The following is a 22,120-nucleotide window of genomic DNA, read 5'->3' on the forward strand; positions in this document are numbered from 1 at the left end:
ACATATAAAGTAGACAGTGTATTCTATTGGAGAAAAGACAATCAGCAATATGTAGGTAAGTAAACAATTTACGATTTTGAGCTTCTGGATAACGAATCAGTATGAGGTAAGGTTCAGGTCAATTATACAAGTGCACCACCGGCGGCACTGGGAAGCCTGGGTGCAGAGGTCAAACTTGGTATCTGGTGCCACTGTGATCCAATGGCGAAAAGGGGCAATCAAAGTGGCACTACTTACAGGTAAGTAGCACGGTTTGATATCCCAGTCTCAGTGGAATTAAGGTAAGCACAGTAAGGCCACAAAGCAGCACCAAACTTACACCTCCAGCAGCACAGGGGCAGCCAGGTGCAGTGTGCCAATACCGTTTCTGGCACCCAATGCAAAGAATCTCAAAGTCTGAAAGGAAGGGGTCACTTCAGATTAAGGCACCTTAGGGGTGGCTCTGGATGAGAGGTGACTAAAGGAAGCTCCCCATTGTGTGTGGCTGTCTATGAGAAATACACATAGTTTAACCATCAGCTACACCCTGCCACCAAATGGATAAGGCAGTAAAATGGAAACATTCTAGCAGTGGCATTGTCACAATTGTAATTTAGATCCCACTGCACCATAAGTTGGAACTTTTCATTACAATTCTGAAGACACTAAACATGAATGGATTACCTACTCCCATTTGGAGATTACAGCTTATTAAATGTAAAGGTAACTCCAATAATATCCTATGGGAGAGGAAGGCCTTGCAGTAGTGAAAATACAAATGTAAGAGTTGAAATTTAACATTCTCCTGATACTCCTCCTTGTACATGCTATCACTCGCCCTGGTACACTCCCATACATGTACTATGACACTCCTCCTGATACTCCCCTTAATACTCTGCCAGACACTCCCTCCGGACATGCCCCCTGATGTCAGTTCCCATAGACTCAGTGCTCTTCTCTTGATGCCTTTCCAGGTGCTTTGCTCCCGGCACTAAACTGTAATCTCTTTTTGATACCCCTCCTGTAAGACTGCTTCCTGACACTCCCTCTTACACCCCCCTCTACCTAACATCTCCAAGTTTCTATCCCTGACATCCTTCCCAGGTGCTTTGCCCCAACGGTTTTCCGGATTTTCTCCATGAAAATTCCTTTGATATTTGCCTAATACTCCCTCTGATACTTTCCCTATTGTCTTGCCTCTGATGCTGCTTTGAAACTCTCCCCGATACACACCTTGGACACTCCCCTGATACTCTCTCTAATACCCTCTAATACTCTTCAAACACTCCCCTGTTGCCCCTCACAACACTTCCCCTAGGGCCCCATGCAACATCTCCTCCACTCTGTCTGATCCTTACATAACACTCCCTGGATACCATGCTTAAGGCTCCACCCTATACGTCCCTAACACTCCCCCGACACTCTCTCCGGTGCTCTGCCTCAGACACTGCGAGCACCTCCCCTGGTACTTTCTTTTATACAGCACCCTGTGACCACACCCAGGGAACCATCAGAATGAAGACTAAGAAGTGTAGCAATGGGAAAAAAGCAAGACAACAGCCATTTTTCATCTATGCCACCAGGATCTGGAACAACATCCCCATATCCATCAGGATGTTGTCACTGCTGCTCCAATTTAGGAATGAGTTAATGACTCACCTCTTTAAAGAACACTACATCACAGCGCATTTACTGTGCAACTCAGCTTCTTCTTTTATTAATCCCCAACTTGTAGTTTGCCTTTGACCATGTACGGCACTCTGCGACCTTTTGGATAGGTTTGCGCTATAGAATGCACCAAGATGTTTAACATCTTTATTATTGCAGGAGTAAGTCATTGAGTTCAAACTCATCAACGGAACCGTACATCAGGATATTCCAACTGCAGAAAGCAAGTGAGGCTTCCCTTCCTGCCGGGTGGAGTGACTGTGGGTTCAAAGTTCAGGTGCCCAACCAGGGCCTCACTGTCATGTCAATCTTATACCCAACAATAGATTCTTTCAGAGCACAGTTTCACCAGGAGCAGCAGGTGGATGTGAAAGGATGGGCCATCGTGCGACTCCAGTATTTATGAAGTAAGAATCAACATTACTCTCTGAGAACTCTTCTTTGAAGAAAAGATGAAACTATGTTTGAGCAATCTTATGAATTCCACATGACCCAAGTCTTGATATCCCGGTGCTTGGATCAGCCAGGTTAATACCTCATTTCTGAAATCCAGGTCATCTTACAAGTTACAAGTTTCTTGCACAACTTTGCTTTCTCTAATTGTGGCTCTTCTTTTGCTGATGCCACAATTACCACCCACTCTTTGGGATCAGGAAACTAAACTCCAAATCCTCTTCATCCTCGACTCATATATTTACACAATAATTCTGCTACTGGCTCATTTTGAGTAGGAGTAGACAGTATGCTCCTACTTTTTATCCCACTCCCCGCTAGCACTTCATGGATTGCTGCAGCATTGAGACACTCAACGGCTGCTCTACACTGACAGCACTAATGGAGAACTCACCTCTAGGGTGGCAGAGATGGGGTAAGTCACCTCTGAATCAGCCTTTTGTTCCACAGCTAACGTGATCTCTGCCATCCCCAATGGGATCAGTAGCTTACCGAACTTAGGTTGGGTTTAGATGTCCCCAAGTATACTTTACTGTGAAGATTCATTTGTATGATTGGGGTACCTTTTGCTAATGTACATACATTTTCCCTACCATAAGTAGATTAGGTTTTATTTTTCTGGCCTGAAGAATTGCCTGGATTGATAGCGACACATGAGGAAAGAAACATGTTGACATAAACACACACTATTTTATGAGCTGGATAGGACCATTACTTCCATATTCAATCCCCATTGCCATTAAATCATAACAAGATAGCCATCCTATTAAATTTATTTAGGTATTGATTAGCTTTTTTAAACCACAGAATCACATTACACCAATCTACACCTAGAGCAACTCTACCCTACACCTCACATTGACATCTTACACTCAAAATACCTCCTCGAGGGGCCCGTAGGTCATCGCAGCACCGGCCCAAGGAGGAGCTGATGAAGCATGACACCCACACGGGTGTGTGAGAGCTCTTGCTTCTGAGCAAATGAGATCCTCTGATCTGATGCTTCCGTTTCCACAATCTAGATCCTCTCGTCCCCTCCACGCCTAGGAACTTCACACGTTTTGTATTACATAGTATCCTATGGCGCCTGTATGCTGGACCTTTAAGTGCTCCTCGTCCCCCTCTATGAGTCAGAACTCACCGATGAACCTGGACCTTCCTGGGATGAATTCCCAAGTCTGTGATTTTGGTTTCACGAGGGCTCACAATTTATATGAACCTAGGAGGCCTTGGAAGATGGAAGGAAAGCCAAGATTGTGGTTTGGTCAGATGTGGAGATCCTGTCTCCAGGCACTGCACCCTTGGCACATGTTGGGTCCAGCACAATGGGGTCCTCTGTCCACCTCACAGGGGTGAACATCAATCCTGCAGCAGGGGCACCAGAGGCCCTGGATGTGAAGACCTCACTCCACCCAAGTAAGGGTTGTGTCTTTGTGCCCAGTCAGCGGGCGGCGACCATTCTAGAGTTAGTAGGTATTCACTGGGCTTCAAAGGGACACTCACACCTCACCTGCCACATTGTCACTCTTACACCTAGCGTGACACCTGCAGATCTTCAGCAGCACCATGTATGATGGAAGAACTGAACAAATCCCAATTTTGTGGCCAGGGAAGGTAAAGATTGTATATTAAGCTGTGAGAGTTTAGAACACACATCATGGGTGAATAAAGTGACTTATTTATTTTTATGCATAAGTGCCATTCAAGAGCACGGCCCTGAGGGTTTCTCCCTATCCCTGGCGTCAGTGCTTCCATCTCTTCAGAACGGACGCCATTGGTTGCTCCACATCTTTATATCCCTCCCTTCCAACATAAGAGATGGTTCTTTGGAATAATGGGGACTTTACAGATGAAGGGGAGATTGCTTTCACACTTCACTTCCCCCCAGAGTCCTGGGCCTGCAAGAGAAGAAGCAAAAACATTCAGCCACTGAGTTGCACTCATTCCAAACATGTAATGATCAGTTCAGAAGTAAATCAGGAGCAACTCACCCCTACTTCTAGAAACTAAGGCACATAGTGAAAGATAGAGAGTCTGCAGCCAATTTTTCAGAAAATGCTTACACAATATGGGTCAAATACAACAAATGTCCATGAATATTTTAAATAAAAGGAGAAATATATTCCCAAAATGAGTGTGATGTATGCGGCTGCTTTGTGTAGGGAGAGATCAGCTGCGGTGCGCTGAGTGGCAGCGTTGGTGCTACGGAGATCTGTGGACTGCCTGGCCGTGCTGGGATTGTTGTATGCGGCTTGTGTCCCCCGCAATTGGTGTTGGGGTGTAAGACAATGGCAAGGGGCAGAGGAGCTGCAAGGAACCGCGGAGGAATGACTGCCCCCACACCTGTGAGTACTCCTGTTGATGGGGGAGTAACAACTGTGGCAGCGGAACAGGTGGTCGCTGGGGGTGGCGAAGGAGGCACATCTGAGAGCTCTGGGAACATGCCACCGGACAACACCATAGTGGGGGACAGGAATAATCAAAAAACAGCACAACTGCCTGACATATCGAGCACAAAAGGGCAGAATGAGCACTTGGCTCAGAAGGGCGGCCAAAATCTCCCGTTTCAAGATGTTATAATGAAACAGCGAGTAGTGCCGGCAATATTTAATAAAAAGGGAACTAAAGTTAAGTCCAGTGTAAATGTGGAGTTACAGAATTCGCAAATTACCCGCAACACCCAAAATATGATAATGGTTGATCAGCACGAACCCCTGATGGTAGAGAGCGGGAGCCTCTCTGATGAATGCTCAATACAGGCGACCTCTCTAAGTCAGCAACTACTGGATAGTGTTGGAGTTACTGTGGGAGCACTAGGTAATACAGACGCAATAAACCCTACTATCTGTCCAGTAACTGACCTGGGTAGTGAGTCTGAATATGCTGGCTCTGACGGCAAGTTCTATTCCATGACAGATCTGACTATGGCGTCTGATAAGAAAAATGATGCGGACAGTCTCAGCAATCCGGGTGACTGGGGGGATACCCCTGTCGAAGAAGACCAGGAGATTCTGGAAGAATTTGAGTGCACATTTCCTAACGGAACTGTAAGGAGAGCTGTAGAGTCTGCAGAGTCTGCAGCGATTGTAGGGTTTGAACAAGGTTCAACAGTGACCCAGCTTAATTTGGACGCAGAGGATCTTGATGAGGAATCAATCACCTTAGGAATGGTTTACAAGACTAATATGGCGCATCGGAATGAAACCAGAGCAGAGGGCTTGCGCACACAAGGAGCAGTGAGAAAGCTCCAGAACACAGTAAGGCACTTGGTCAAAACATGTGCGGAGGTTTCTACGCGGGTGGTAGAAGTCGAAGAACGCATTTCTTCAGCTGAAGATACTCTGGTTAAACAACAGGCGGATATTGAGAACTTGCAAAAATCCAGGTCTGATGTGGACTGGAAGTTGACAGATTTAGAGAATAGGGCAAGACGCAACAACCTGCTCGTCTTGGGCATTGCGGAAGGAAAAGAGGGCTCAGATCCACGGAAGTTTATCACTCAGCTATTTAGAGACGCTTTCCCTGAGCTCAATACCTGGAACTGGGACATTGAAGTAATCAGGGCACATAGGTTTCCATTCGTGATTAGGCAATGGCAAAATAAACAAAATGCATATCCCAGGGCAATTTTAATTTGTCTTAATAACTATCTATTGAGGGAGGCATTATATGACTTGGCTCGTCCTGAACGAAAAAGGAAAGGTGCCGGATGTGAATTCTTTGTCCGCCCGGACTTTTGCCCGTCGACGGTACATGAGCGATGGGAGTTGCGGAAGTTAATAGCTCCATTCCAAGAAAAGGGTGCACAATGTTTTCTGCTTAATCCGGCAAAAGTAAAAACGATCTACAAGGGCCAAACCCGATATTTTACTTCTTGCTCAGATACACAGCCAAAAAGTCCCAATCCGAATAATACTAACTAATAGCTAATCTTGAATTTGTTTCAAAACTGGGCGAGAGGTAGCAATTTTTGAGATGTATTGCTGGATTCTTGTGTTATAGTTGCAAAGGGAAAGTAAGGTGTTGATAAAGATATATTTTAGGGGCTCCCCTTCTCCCTTAGATTTATCTTTCTATTATCTCAATAATGTTTTTCGATGGCTTTTTTTCTTCTTGAACATGTTTTCATCTCTTCATTTCATTTCAGGGAGAAAATGTTATTGGGGAGACATATACAGCTGTACAAAGTTATATAAAAGTATGTAAAGTGGAATAGAGTCTCTAATTTTGGGGGAGAGGGGAGGTAGTCAGAGGGCAGGGGGCTGGGGGATCAAACATAGGAGCACGGGGCTAGGTACGTCCACATCGCAGAGGACATTGTCCTTAAGCCTCGTCGTGGGTGGTGGAGTGGTTGTGGGAAGGTAATGGGTAGGGGGAGTTGGGGAATGGGGGGTAGATGGTGGGAAATGGGTAGAAAAAAGAAAATTATACATGAAGTAGGGTTGGGAAGGAGTCCTTGTGATAGAGCAGTCAGCAATTTTGTTTTTTTTTCAATGGAGGATAAGCGGGAAAAATAGGGAAGAAAAAGGAGAGAAAAGAATAGATCAGATTAGATGGCAGGCAGGGGGATTAGGGTAGGTACATTGAATGTCAAGGGGCTGAATTCATTGGAGAAATGACGCCGGTTTGCACAGGAATTACGAGCTCTCCAATGTGATATAATATGTCTGCAGGAGACTCATATAGTCTGGTCAAAGAGGCAACTGTTAGAAGAACTAGGGTTTAATGTAATTACTTGTACCAAATATTCTGGTGCTGCAAGAGGTGTAGCTATCCTTGCTAAAAGACACATAACCAACACGGGCAGGATCCTATCAGATGGGTTAGTCTGATGGGCAATCGCAGAATGTCTTGTGGGCCATATTAAATTTACGGTCTGTGTAGTATATGGTGCAAATTTGGATGAAGCAAGGATTCTGGAAAATCTGAATCTTGAACTAGCAGCGTGGCCCACACCTCTGATTCTATGTGGCGACTTTAATATAAATCTTGCACCGAATATTCTAAGTAATGAACAGTCAAAGTATGCTGGTAGGAAGCCACGCGTGTTTAAAGCATTACAGGCACTAACGGGCGATCATGGGTTAGTGGACGCGTGGGCCTTCTTAAGGGGGGCTGCACCTGGGTATACTTTTTTTTCTTTCCCCCATCGGACGCTAGTCCGATTAGATTATTTTTTCACCACTCAATCACTTTTAAATCAGGCAACGATACAAGTATATCCCAGAATTACTTCTGATCATGGGCCAGTAGTTCTCTCTATTGCTGGTATAATATCAACGACTCGACCAAGAGCCTTCTCTTTTGACCGCAAATTATTAGTGGAACAGCAATTCATCGTGCAAATGAAACAATGGATAATTTTCTTTTTCAATACTAATCGAGGGAGTAGTAGTGTTGGAGGAGTGTGGGACTGTTTTAAAGCCGCCTTTCATGGAGAGGGTCTCAATTATGGTATATACAATCAAAAAAAGCAGACAGCCAATACCAAAAAACTATATCAGGATTTGATTACAGCTGAGGAAAACCTTATGCAAGGTATACAGGCTGGGAGAGACCCATCGGCTCAGGTTACAGCAGTGGCATGGCTAAAAGCAAGGCTAAATTTGATCTGGGCTAGAGAGGCAGCAAAAAAGTTTTTTGTTAAGAGACAAATCCATTATGAGTACGGTGAGGCAAGCGGCAGATGCCTCGCCGAAAAAATGAGATCAAGGGAGACTGCTCAGCGTATAGATAAATTATTAGATATGAAGGGTGACTCTGTTAAGGATCATCAGGGAATTTTGGAGGTATTTAGACAATTTTATGATATTTTGTATAAAGATGAAGTATATGATGAGGTAACGGCTACTACTTTGATCACTCAATATTGTACCCGAGACCTCTCGTTGGAGGAGATACAATTAATGGAGACTCCCATCTCATTAGAAGAACTCGAAAAGGCAGTAAATGGGTTAGCATTAGGGAAGGCGGCAGGGCCGGATAAGCTGCCGCTGGAAATATACAAAACTTTTTTCCCTGTTTTGAAGACGGATCTATTGTCAACAATGTTAGAGGCACAGAAAGGTGCACCCCCAAAAACATGGAGGGAGGCGTCTATAGTAGTGTTTCATAAAAAGGGTAAGCCGGCTAATATTCCTGGATCATATAGACCTATCTCGCTTTTAAATGCAGATGGGAAAATATATTCAAAGATTTTAGCCAATAGACTTTCTGTAGTTATATCAGGATTAGTATCATCAGTACAACATGGGTTTATCCCTCAACGCAGTACAACAAACCACGTTAATCGTGTGATTTCCTTTTTGGATTATGTTAAAGTCACTCGGGAACCATTTTGTTTAATCTTGCTCGATGCCGAGAAGGCTTTTGACCGTGCCACATGGCGGTTTTTATGGGAGGTGATGAGGAGACGAGGTTTTGAGCCACAGTTCATAAAATCATTGCAGACACTGTATTATCGACCAGTTGCACGTATTAACATTATGGGACTTGAGTCGGCGGAGGTAGAAATCAACAGAGGTACAAGGCAAGGCTGCCCCTGCTCTCCGCTGCTATTCTCTTTATATATTGAACCTTTTTTAAAGATGTTAGAACTTAGTGTGCATATACCCCCTTTACTTATACTGTCCTATCAATTTAAAGTATTAGCATACGCGGATGACGTGGCTGTGGTCACGCCGAATCCAGCCGTAGCGATGCCAGCAATCGAACAACTGGCCACAATTTTTGGTAGGCCATCTGGCTATAAAATGAATTCTGCCAAGACTCAGCTGCTAAGTATAAACATTCCGAAATTTACTGATGCAATGCTGTGTCAAGAAGTTACATACTTAGGGGTTAAATTACGACCATGCACTACCACTTTCGTTAAAGTAAACTGGGATCAACTGCTGGTTAGTGCTAAGAAACAACTAGATCGGGCTGAATGCCTACACCTTTCCCTAGTAGGGCAATGTAATCTATTAGAGATGCTGATATTGCCTCAAACATTATATTTTTTTCGTTGTATACCCTTGGAGATCCCTAAAGCTAGATTGACACAATTACAAGCAATCTGTATGAGTTTTATGTGGTCAGGGAAAAAAGCACGACGGGCTAGGCACTTCATGACATTGCCGAAAAAGCTAGGAGGATTTTCGGTACCAGACTTTGCACTATATTATTATGCATGTAGGTTACAAGGGATGGGTATCTTGTTGACAGGAACAGCACCAGAGCATTTGGCAGAATGTCCCTTGATATATCAAATGTTATTGGGTATAAAAGCAAAAAATCTCTTATTTCTCTATCTTGAATGTAAATGTAAATGTAAATGTAAATGTATTTCGATTTATATAGCGCACGTTTCACCCAGGGGTCTCAAGGCGCTTGCTTAGGGAACCCGTCCTGGTATTCCCCTGTGAGAGATACCCCGGCAGGGTATTCACAAGGTGAAAGCCAGGCATCCCGCCGCGAGGGGCCATTACAAGCAAACACGGTTTAAGATTTTAGAAGCGGCGTACAAGGTTTGGCGAGCAGCTAGAGATATGTTTGGTTTCGAGAAAATTTCTTATTATACACCGTTGGTATCGCCAATATTTCTACCAGTCGATCTATGGGATAGAGTGGTGTATAATTGGAGGGGGAGAGGAATAAGAGTGGTGGGAGATCTGTATTCCGATGGTGCTCTTAAATCTTTTGAAAAGTTACGCATGCAATATCAACTCCCCAGAGAGCATTTTTCTAAATATCTTCAGATTAGGGAGTTTTTAGAGAAAAGTGGCATTTCCTTTCACCTAAATCCCCTGATTGAGGCTAATACAAGAAGAGCAAAGATAGGTATCTTATATAATCTGATGTCAAACATAGAAGCCAACGATATCGAACAGCAGAATCTTAAATGGGGGACTAAATTAGAAAGACAAGATATTCAAATTGAAATCTCTTTGGATATGGCAACAGGCTTATTTCTATCTGCAAAGCTCCTTGCTCAACATTTCAAACCCCTCTTTAATCTATATTATACACCTGATAAGGTTTGTAAATGGTCTGGGGATGCTACAGGGAAATGCTTTCGATGTGGTCACATTTCTGCAAATGATGTACATATTTTCTTTATGTGTCCATCACTGGCTCCCCTTCTGTTGCAGATAGAACGATTTCTATCGGGAATTGTAGGTTATCAAATTCAATTATCTGCAACTCAGATTCTTATGGGGGTAGAAATGGGATCAAAGGATACTGGAACTGCAAAGCAACATGCTAAATTAATATTTGTAGCGACTGCTGTTTATAGACTGTGTATTGCTTCGTACTGGCTACAACAGGAACCACCCTCATTCGTGGAATGGCGGTCCAGATTCTTTGTTACTCATAATATGGAGCACAGTCTGTATGCGTTGAAGGGCGTACGTAAAAAGAAACTTGGTGCAGAGTCACACAGTATGTGGAGCTATAAAATAGGGTTATATCTTTTTATTAGTGCCTGCCCGCAGAATTAAGCAAATGTCTGGATTTTTTTTTCTTCTCTTTTTTCTTTTTTTTCGAAATAGACCAATGTGTTAAGTTAATATCTAGATATAGTTTTTTCCTCTTCTCCTCGTTTTTCTATTTATAATTATCAATCCTCTCTTTGCGGACTGTTCATGATATGTTCTGTAAATTTAGCTTGATTTAAAAAGCGATGTTATTATTTGTGTAATATGCTTATAAGCGATGATCTATGTTGTACTTATTTGTATTGATCGGAATGACTCATACCAACCGCTTCATGTATCAAAAAAAAAAAAAAAAAAAAAAAATTTAGTGTGAGGTACTGAACTGCTTTGTGAAAACACATGAAAGACTTACAGGAAAGGGCCTTTGAATGTGGGAGGCAAATACCTACTTTTATAGTTGGAGCATACACAGTGTTCCTTTCCTCCTGAGCTGAAGGGCTCTTCCGGGTGCCAGTTCGTGAAGTTCAAGGGACTTGCATCCGTCCACACATAGTGCCTTTTCTGGAAGAAAGAAAACCATTGCTGTCAAGGAGCTACAACTTCTGGCCCCACTGCTCACCTCATTTGTGGGTTTTAAAGTAGATGAATATAACCCAAGCTATTATGTCAATGCGGGGGACAATATAGGGAACATCAAGTAAAGATGGCATTTCACCTTTTAAATATAGACCATAAACCAGTGCTAGGAATGGAAAAATTAAAGTGAAGGTACCCTATGCCAGAGTATCTACTAGCTTTTTTTAATGTTTTCCGGAGTTGGGGGCCGTTGGGAAGATTAAGTGAGCTATTGCCCAGAGTCGCGTGGTGCGGGGCAGACCCATGCAGCTGGAACCGGGGATCGAGCTGTGATCCCCAGCGTCCAGGTCAATCACCCTGGCCGCAGCAGCCCCCCTCTCCTGACTGTTGCTGAGTCTCAGTTCACCCCACTTGCATTGATTGGGTTCAGCCTCTCTCCCACATCTTGTTGGGCCACAGGTCATGCCACTTGTACTGATGGGGTGCAGCCTCCAGCCTCTTGTTGGGACTCAGCTTATCTCACTTCCATTGGTGGGGAGCAGCCCCCACCTCTTTTGTGGCCTCAGCCCACCTCGCTTGCACTGATGGGGTGCAGCCCCGTCTCTGGTGGGGCTTCAGCTCACCTCACTTGCATTGATTCGATGCAGCTGCCCCTACCCTGTCTCTTGTTGGGGTTCAACCTGGCCCACTTGCAGCAAAGGGGTACAGTCTACCCCTCCCCCCTCTTGTTGGGGATCAGGTCACCCCATTTCCACTGATGGGGTGCAGGATGCCAGTACTGTAAAATCACTTGCAAAATTTGGATGGAAATTGCATGCCAGAGATTTTGGCACCCACAGGCTCAAAGGCGGGGCAGTTGGACTGTTATGTGCTACGTACTGGCAAGACAATTGGTACTTCTTGTCATTGTGGAGCAGTAAAACAGAATGATATTTGAGGTCTCATTGCCCCTTAAGGCCTCTAGACCTGGGTGCCACTGCTCCCAATGCACTATGTGAGAATTTGGCCTGGTATATGATGCTCACTAGTTCTAGTGATCACCTTGTACCATGCCAAGCAACCCTTATGATGATTGGTTTGTAAGTCAACCTTATAGACCAGCTATCCTAGTAGTAGCATGGACAAAGCAGTCTTTGGCTAAACTCTGTAAAGGCATGTGAAGCAAGCTGTTTTACCATACACAATCCCCTTGAATACCAAATGAAAGGACACCACAAAGATATATATGGAAAATATATATATTTACTACAAAATATCCCCTATACTCTTTATGAGCACAGAAGCAAATGCGTTAAAACAAAACACAGTTTAAATACACAAAAGTTGCACAATATGGATGAGTCCTAGGGGCCACTTAAACCATATACTAAAATAGTGGTATAAGAACCACCAATCTAAAAGGAAATAGGCCTAGGGCCTGGGGAATCGCTGGAGCTGTTCGGGACTAACAGTGAAGAAGTCGGGAAAGGCCCGCGGGACTCGGGTGCAGCGCTTAAAGCACACGCATGCACCAATGCAATGTCAATGGTGCGTAAAAGTTATAAAGTTACTGTTTTAGGAACCTTCCGACTGACCTAGAAGGACAAAACTTTAGATCTAGGCACTAGAGGTGTGCATCAGTGTAGGAACACCGGCGTTGCTGAGTTACCTCACCCACAGGAAGCGGGTGCATAGGTGCCAATTAGTGTCGGGTTTCGTCACGCAGGTCGATGGTGCCTGGAGATGAAGATGCTGCAGGCGGGTCGTCGAGGAGAGTTCCGGTGGATCCAAGGGTATATCTGAAGAGGTGAAGACCTGAAAGCAGAGGGGACAATGTTCAAAGTCACTAGCCAGTGACTACCGTGGAACCAGGATGGAACCAGACGATGTCGGGTGCAAACAGGCAAAGAGGTGTAGCTTGTCTCCGCAGCCACGTGAACACGAAGAGAACAAGGACGTCCAGGAGTCGATCACGAGCTGCACAACAAAGGCTCTAGCTGATGGCAGTATCGGCAACTTGATTGGAGCAAAGAGGCCTTGGCTAATGCAAGCCACGCAGGAAGTAAAGTAAGCTTATTTCTCGGACCAGCAAGGTCAGAGGAGCTGCTCCTTTTTACAGGAGCGAGGGCCAGTCTGGAGCAACCAGACCAGCAGTTTAGTTTGTAGATTTCTTTTCCAAGATGGCCACCAGCCAACGGGCTAGCGACCGGGACGACGCGTCAAGTGGCAAAGTGCAAAAGGGCCCCACGCAGATCGTGGAGATGCTGGGGGGCTGATATTCGGTGAAAATGCTGCTTGGTGGTGGGGATTCTCAAACCCCAAAGCACAGCATCAAGGATGCCTTGGCTGCTGCGCAGTCAGCTTCTCGGGGGTCTTCCAAGATGGCCGGTCCCACGTCTCTCGGTGCCTCCACGGGTCTCTTCTTTTCAGGGACTGTGGATCGGGCTGTGAGATGTCGGGGAATCCAGGTCTTGTTGGGCTCTGGGCTCGGGCTCCGGCGGGAGGCGGCGGCAAATCAGACGTTGAGTTGCTGGTTGGTGCCTGTATTCACAGGGTGGTCACTCCTTGGCCACAGGGGAGATTCTCTTCAGTATTCTGTGCAGCAGAATGTCGAAGTCCAGTTTTCTTCTTAGTTTCAAGTCGAGTTCAGGATGATCTGAAGTCTTGGGACACAGCTCCTACTCTTATTCCAAATCTAGGGGCCGGATTACCTGCTAGGTCCCTCCTCTGGGTGGGACCAGGAAGGGGGGTGGTTACACCCCCTTTCCTTTGTCCAGCTTCGCGCCAAGACTGGGGCTGGAGAGCCCCAGCACCGGTTTGAACTGGCATATGCACAGGGACACCTTGTTTGCCCCAGGCATGTCTCATTCTATTCAGCCCTGTCCTACCCAATACACAAAATCCTGTCTGGGGTGGTGCTAGCACCTCCCAAGGCAGGAAACCCTTTGTCCAAGCCTCCCTCGCTGGAAGGACTCCCAGCAGCAGGAGGTCAGACTTGTGTCTGTGGTGGCAGCATCCATTTTGTGATGCTAAGGCTCATGTTTAACTTTAACCGGGGTTCAGGTTAGGTACATGTCGTGTCCCTCTAGAAGGGTGGAATGCTACCCCCGTCACCAGAACTGGCGAGGGGGTAGTATTCCAATTCGTATGACACCTTACTTGACATGTTTTGATAAAGCCAAACCAAAGATAGTATTTAACCGCGAGGTTCATAATGCACTTAAGAGTATATGGTATGGCAGTATCATGGAACAGCTAAAGGACGGGGTTCCGAAAGCTGCATACAGGCTCAGCTCATGCTAGAGCACCATCTCACATATTTCCAAGCACTCTGCCTCCAGGATTGATTAGGCCTTCCATAGGAGTGGCTGATAGGAACATATGTGTCCATTTTAGGTTAGATATAGACATACTATACCTAAGTAAGGGGTGATTACACCGACTTACCCCAGCTGAGTGATCAGCCAGTTGTGTTGATATGGAGGCCAGGCCAGGGGTGGCATAATACATGCTGCAGCCCCTGGTAGGCCTTGGAAGCACCTATGCCCTGGGTACCTGGGGTACACTGTTACAGGGGCCAATAAGGTGAACCAGTTCCAATTTCGTAATGCACCTAATGTGCATTGGCATTAATTTAGAGAGAGAAAAGCAGGCTGTGGGTCTGATTAGCAGGCCCACAGCCACATTAAGTCATAAAGCAGTGAAGCAAAAAGCAAAAATTTGGGGTGACCATAGGATAGCAGACCCTACTCTCCTGCACACTACTGATAGGTAGTCCCCCTGCCCTGACTCTAAGCGATCATGTCACATTTGAATTTGTTTTGAAGGAAGGTGAGAAGTGGTTGGGAATCTTTCCTTTTCCGGATCATGTTTGTACCTGAACTCCCTAATCCCTGCCCCATTTGTAGTTTTTGACCCAGGCATCCATTTAAAACCATTTATTGTTGCACACTACCTTACCATGTAAAGGTCCGACGCCCCAATCCAGAAGGCATGATGATGGTGAGTGTGCCAGTAGGCGAAGTTCTGCATGTACTCGTTGTCCTCTTTACTGTGTGCAGATGCCAGGTGTGATCCCTGGGCGAGGCGTTGGCAGTGCGTCTGAAATTAAAAGAGGACAGGATGAGTGTTGACTGAGCATCAGAGGGCATGTGAAGGGCACATTCCAGGACTGGTCACCAGGACGCCAGTGTGCTTTATTGTACAATGTCCCAGGACTCCTCCCTGAACACTCCTAATGGGGCTAGCGCTGGTTCCACACTCATGGCTTCATGGCACAAACACTGTGCGCCAAGTAAGAAGAGGAGCCTGTGTATCTGCACTAGGGTGACCAACTGACATGGAGGCACATTCTGGAGAAAACTGTAAACAATTCAGGACAAAGGGTCAAAATTCAGGACAAAAGGTCAGTTTTACAGACACTTCGAAGGAGAGGACCTACCGCACTATTTAGCAGTGCAATTATTTACTATTTTGTACATAATACTATGCATTCAGTATGGTCTTGATGTGACTGCCTCTATTTAAGCTACATACAGGTGACACAATATGTCCTTGTTCAATAGGAAATGTATGACTTCGAGGACGATGTTAAGTACATCACCCCTATCTAAAATTACTCAAACTTTCTTGGTGAAAAGCAACAGCAAAATTGCAAACTTTGATTATGTTTCTAAACATTTTAAAATCTAACAGTCTGGGAAACATTAAGGTAAGTGTCTATCTGCTAGTTTAGACAAGTTGAACAAAAACAAAAACAATCCGCCTCACCTCAACCTATTGTCAACCTTAAACCTAAAGAACATTAATGAGGCAGTGCAGATGGTGTGGTCCACAGTCTCACACCTTATGTCTGTATGTGAGATACCTACAGCTTATCTGTTGTCTCACAGCACTAGAGTGTGCATCCAGAATTCCACATTTAGCTCAGAACTGGAAGCCCAGAATACCAGACAAAGAGAACTAAAGAGCAAGATGAAATCAGGATTAGATGGAATATCCACAGTAACTGATTCAAAGGATTCTGGCTAAGAACTAGAGGCATAAAGAAGAGAAGAATAAGGTGTGACAATTCATAAATTCAGACAAGAGGATCCACTGGGAGTATCAGAAAGTATTGTGTACCTGGGGATTTGTCTCAGCAGAGAGAAGAGAAAAAGAAAAGTCACTGTCAAGGATTGAGCAAGCAGTACCCACCTGGCGAACTCTGGTAGGGCAACGAGCTGCTGATTGTGCTCATGAAGGGTGATCAGGGGCCAGACCCCTTGGAAGGTTATGCTGGGCAATCGCTCACTGTGTCCATGTCTTAACATGGAGTGGAGTGGTGTGGCTCACTGGTTAGAGGCGGCAGACCCGAGAGCATAAGTCGGCCCGGGACCAGGGTTCGATTCCCGACGTGGCAGGGTCGTGGGCCAGGGTCAGCGGACTCGATAATTCTCGCCTCGGTGCCTACTCTAACCATGGGTCCCACTCAGCAACTCTGGGCATTAGCTTGCCTAATCTCCACAACGGCCCCATCAACGCTGGGGATGCCTAGCTCCACCTTGGGGATTCCCAGCAGGGACCATCCCACAGAGAAAGCCAGGACGGGTTCCCCAGCGGTATACAGCGCCAGGACGCCGACTGGCAACAGTGCGCTTTACAAGTATACACATTACATTAACATAGTTCTGCAGTCGAGCTAAGGCCAAACCAGTGATCTGGCTCATCCTTACGTGCCACTGTACATGCAGAATCTTCAAAATATTTGGGATGTAAATTATAAGAACAGGACAAAGATTGCACATTGTAGGAAGTGTTTTTTTAACATATGGTAATGTTTTCCCCTTACTGTGCACTTAGACCGCAGATTGAACGGGAAATCAGTTACATTCCAATACCTAGCCCAGTTTGCTTTTTGAACTTCTCTTACACATTAGGCAATGAGCCACGTGGCACTGGTGAAGATGGTGGTGCTACCCCAATTATTGTTTTATTTTGAAAACCTTCTCCTGCTCATCCCTCGTTCCTTTTTCAGAAACTTCAACACGTCCAACATCTGATTTGGAGACCAGAGAGCCACCAGGTAGCTCTTACCACTCTAAACCTACCCGTGACTGCTGGTGGATTCGCCCTTCTGGCCTTAGAATGCTGATATGTAGCTGCACAGCTCCTTTGGTGGCTCACTGGCTGACTGGCCACCCCCCTGCATGAGATGGGGTTTACCCGATCAGACGAGCTTACCACACTACACATTGTTTCCTACTGACCATTCTACCAAATGCCACCACTGGTTATCCTGCACAGCCGCTGCACGATGGGGACTGGGCTAAAACATTTTAAAATCCCCATAAAGTATCCCACTGCTCCGATGTTAAGTACATTCAATTTAATATTCTGAATTAAGCCTAACTTACACGTGCCCGAATGAACAAAACATGCCCGGGAGTCGCAGCTGCATGTCCTCATTGTCTTTAATTTAATGCTAACTTGCTTCACATTCTTTAGTCTTATCCCATACTGCTTTCATACTAGAAGAGAGTTCTGGAGGTGCTGTTGACCACAGTGGGCTATGGACTAACAAATTCCCAAGAAGCAGTCCTATTGTGTGTATTCCTCCACATGAAGTTTGAGAAACCCTCCAAGTTCCTCGTCTTGGCTCTTCTACTAGAAAAACACAATATTGCACTGCTCCTCTTAAGCCCTAGAGTGAATGTTGTAGATTGTGAAAAACATATATATTCTTGTATAACACAAAGAATTAGAAAGATAAAGTGCGTGCTGTGAAAAGCTCCCACAACTAACTTTTGGGTTATAAATGTTGGCATTCCAAACAATAAAGATCGCCGTAGCGTCAGACGTGTGTAAGAGGGGCTATAGTCATAGACAATGAACAGGCACTGAGATCTTCACAGAGATAGGAAAGGCCAGGAATGCAACATACTGCACCATCTGAACTGATACGGTGATCCCTGGATGCATAACACGTTGTCAGTCTCAAAGGGGCCATCCGTGAAGGATGTCACAATGGATCTTAAATTCAGCCAAAGTCATCAATTATTCTTGGAAGCCCATCTTGCTGGCTGTTGTTAGGGATGCAGGACTGGGCAAAGAGAACAGTTTTTTTCTCTGCACTACTTGGTCCCTTTAAGATTAGAGGATGGTGGAGTTCTGTGGTGATGGGTACACAGTGAGGGAGGCATGCAACAGAAAACATTGTGGCGAAAACCGACATTCCTCCATTGAAAGAGCAAAGCAGCTGCACTTTACTCCACCAACACCTGGAATGAACTCAGTGCCCTCAGATAGCCGCCATTCGATCATCCCAGTGAATAAATAGAAGTGCTGTCTTTCAGGCGTTAACTCAGGTGATGTCACCCTACAGTCCTCGCCATTAGGAGCTAATGAAGGCTAGGGACAATGAATGTTTCTGTGTCATGCAGTTGTGCCATTTCTTTTAAAATAATGGCACCCACAGAAAGAACTGCAAGAAGGTCTATTACCTCCAGTATGCCGCCTGCCCCTCCCTACGGAATGCTGCACAGGAGACTTCATCACAATTGTGGGAATTAACTTCAGTCTTTTAGAGGAGAGGATTGAATTGCAGAAAAAATTGTATTGTATTGCAAATACATAGTAAAGGCGTCAATGCTACTCCAGAACCCATAGAGGATTGGTGGTGAATTAGTATAGTGAAATTTGAAACTAATTTGTGTGCTGGACATGTTAGTAAGTTATTTGGATTGAAAAGGACAGCGGAGGAATAGAAGAGGGAAGAATTTAGAAAGATGTATTTTCTTTGTTTGTTTGTTTGTTTTGGAGCTCATAGCATAGGATGAGTAAAAGGGAGGTGGAGGAGAAAGAGTCAAATGGATGGCTTTAGAAAGGCTTGTTTTGAAGAATTGCAATAGTAAAAGAGGTATGGCATGATTCAAGGAGGGGTAGAGGAGGGAAGAGTCTAGAAAGGGTTATTTTCGAGATCATATTAGTGGTAAGGGGTTTGGGATGAATGAGAGAGCGGAGGTAAAGGATGTATTGATTGAGGTTAGGGTAGTGCATTGGAAAGAGTAGATACATAAGTAAGGAAGGTAGTATAAGTAGATTAAAGATGCATTTAATAAACTCTGGCTTTTAAGTGTTGTTTTACTTTAAATTAATGTATTTGTTTTTTTTGTTTTGTTTGTAATTCAATAGTGAAGTAATTGTAGATAAATAGTTTACAATAAAAGATTTACTTATTTATTCAGTCAGTTATTTACATGTTCAAGGCATAGAATATTGTGACTATCAGTAATATGCACATTTGTTAAGCAGAATGAACAAATATCTATATTTATTAAAAACATAATTATTATACATGTTTATACAAAGCAATAAACATAAATAGATATATATCTATAGTGCAAATAAATGTTTATATACAGAGGTATATGCTGTATTTTTCTGTTTGCGTATGGTGGTTTTGTGCGGAGGAGCCATTTTGTGAGTATTTATCAGAAGATAAGATGGTTGTCCGTGGATCTTATGTTGGGGGATAAAGAGTTCCAAAGTTTGGCTGCTTGAACAGAGAAAGATGTGCCAACCATGTTTTTTTTTCGTGTATGTTTGGGTTTTGAGGTGGGGTGCCACTCTAGAGTGGAGGTTCCTTTGTTGAATGTGTTTGGTGATTTTATTACCTATGAAGAGCTGTTCCTTTCCATTTATCGCTATGTGGGTGATATAAAGGAGCTTGAACGCGGATCTTTGGCAACCGGTAAGCAATGCAGGGCTTTCAAGGCAGGGGAGATGTGGTCTTGCAGCTTTAAATGTATGAGTAGTCTGGTAGCAGAGTACTGAATATGTTGTAGTGTTTTCATGGTTGTTAAAGGTGATTTGTGGTAGAGGTTTTTTTTCAGTGAATTTCAAAGGTTTTTTAAATGATCATTTTTAAATTGATTGTTAATTTTTTTTATACTAATTTACTAAAAAATTTTAAACTATTTATTTTTAGATATTTTATTTTTTAAATTACATTGCCGTCAAGGGAAGGCATTGTTTAAAGCCCATCCTGATATGGCTGGCAGTGTCTGATAGACACCACCCCCATATACAACCCTTTTCCGCCCCCGGAACCTCCAGCCATCGTAATATGGCGGGGGGGTCTCTGCAGCAAGGATGGTGGGCGGATCGCCTCCACCAGGCCGGCTGTGGCTACCGCCAGCATGGCGGGGGCGATCCGCCCGCCATTCTAATGAGCCACTGAGTATGAATTTCTATGTATATGAATAAATAGAGTAGTGTTTGTATACGTGTGTAGCTGAGTAAATGTAAGTGTGACAATTGTTTGCATAAGTGAGAAGGATGGATGCATAAGTGAATAGGATGTGGGCCGGTGTGTAATGTCGATATAGGTGTATAAGTATATTTGATAGTGTTCTATTGATCTTTGTCAGCATGTATGAGTGAATCTATAGGTAAGTGATTAGATGTGTGTGTAGATGTAGGAATCACTGAGTGGGTTTTTAGAAACTTGTATTGGTGTGTCAATGGATTCAAATATGGTACTCTGTATTTTACAGTGAGTGTTAAAAGGTTATACTAGTGTATGATGAGGTGTATCAGATTTTCACGTGGATGATGTCATCAGTGATGTCATCAGTGATGTCACTGACCATGTCATGAATGATGTAATAAGTGACATCATCTGCTGTGGTTTGCGGGCGCGTGAGTTATAGTTAGTACAACTGACTATAACAGAGGAATTTCAATGGTTTTGTATGAGTGAAATGTCCAGCTAACTATAACACCCCTAAAACCTATGTTTTTTTCAGTGAATTTGTAACGTTTTTTAAATTCTAATTCCTAACTATAACATGTCTGAAACCTATTTTTTTTTGTGAATTTCAGAGGTTTTTTAAATGCTAATTCCTAACTATAACATATCTGAAACCTATGTTTTTTTTGTGAATTTCAAAGGTTTTTTAAATGATCATTTTTAAATGGATTGTTATTTTTTTCATACTAATTTACTACATTTTTTTAAACTATTTATTTTTAGATATTTTATTTTTTAAATTACTTGATATATTTTTTTAAATAAATTGTAAAAAATGTTTTTAAAAATATTGAAATTCTAATTTTTTTATTATATATTTTGTAGATGTATTTATATTATTTTATTTATTGTTTATTTTTTTTTTATTTTTTTTTTGGGAGTCGCGCTCCGAAAGTGTACCTTTCTCGATCACTGCGTGGAACCTAGCTGCCATTTTTGGATTGTTGTGTAGCATCCGCTTAGGGTGTGCGATGGGTGCGTATTTTCCTATGCGATTGCCATGCGACTGGTACGCGAATCCAAGCGCATACGTGACTCGCGTGCTTTCGTGTGACGTCATGTACGTGTTTGACACGGTGGGTGTGCGACTTCCGTGAAATTTTTTAATGTCTAAAAGATAGATATATATATATATATGTATTTAATATAAATATTAGGGCAAGACATTATCTAATCAATTCATAAAAATAATACATGTTTTGTTTTAATAAACCTATATTACGTTTAAATACAATTTTGCAAAGTCGCGTTGGGTCCGTGCTGCATGTGCGCACCTTACGCTGATCCCATGTGACCAGGAAAAAAAGGGATTTGATTGGTTCAGAACACGTCCTATTCTAACTATTGAAGGACCCCACCCAGTTCAATCATTCTTCTTAGACCTTCTTTGGAGGAACAACTCTACAAAGAAGAACCTGATTTTTCTTCATTGGACACCTGGTTTTCCTTTGATTAAAAAAAATGGCTTCAGCACAGCAGGAATCTTCTGACTCAGAATACTCAACGAAGAAGGATTTGTCCATGAACCTCCATGCCCTCAGAAGTATACTTCCATCATCTTGAAATTTTTTACATGTTCAGAAGGACAGAAGAAAGTGAACACTACGAAAGTCACTTGCAAAATTTGTAAAGCTGTCCTGTCTCGTGGAGATCCCGACAAAAAGTATTCTTGCGGGACCGCAAGTATGCTGAAGCATTTAAAATGTCTACACTCTGTAAACCTAGCACATGAGGAGTGCAGAAGACTCCGGGA

The 22,120-nt window shown here is 43.7% G+C and overlaps 1 protein-coding gene across 1 annotated transcript in view; it reads right to left on the reverse strand.

Moving 5' to 3' along the window:
- Positions 1-3,760: 3,760 nt before the first annotated feature.
- LOC144766822 (lectin-like) overlaps positions 3,761-22,120 on the reverse strand; it is a 72,303-nt gene continuing 53,943 nt past the window's right edge. The window contains exons 4-6 of the mRNA XM_078650549.1: positions 15,036-15,176; positions 10,970-11,081; positions 3,761-3,998 (exon numbers count right to left, since the gene is read on the reverse strand). Of these exons, the coding sequence (XP_078506675.1) occupies positions 3,892-3,998; positions 10,970-11,081; positions 15,036-15,176 (360 nt within the window). The 3' untranslated portion in view covers positions 3,761-3,891. The remainder of the gene's footprint in view (positions 3,999-10,969; positions 11,082-15,035; positions 15,177-22,120) is intronic.

This window comes from Lissotriton helveticus, chromosome 1_1 (assembly GCF_964261635.1).
Source record: "Lissotriton helveticus chromosome 1_1, aLisHel1.1, whole genome shotgun sequence".
In the NCBI taxonomy this organism is placed as follows: domain Eukaryota; kingdom Metazoa; phylum Chordata; class Amphibia; order Caudata; family Salamandridae; genus Lissotriton; species Lissotriton helveticus.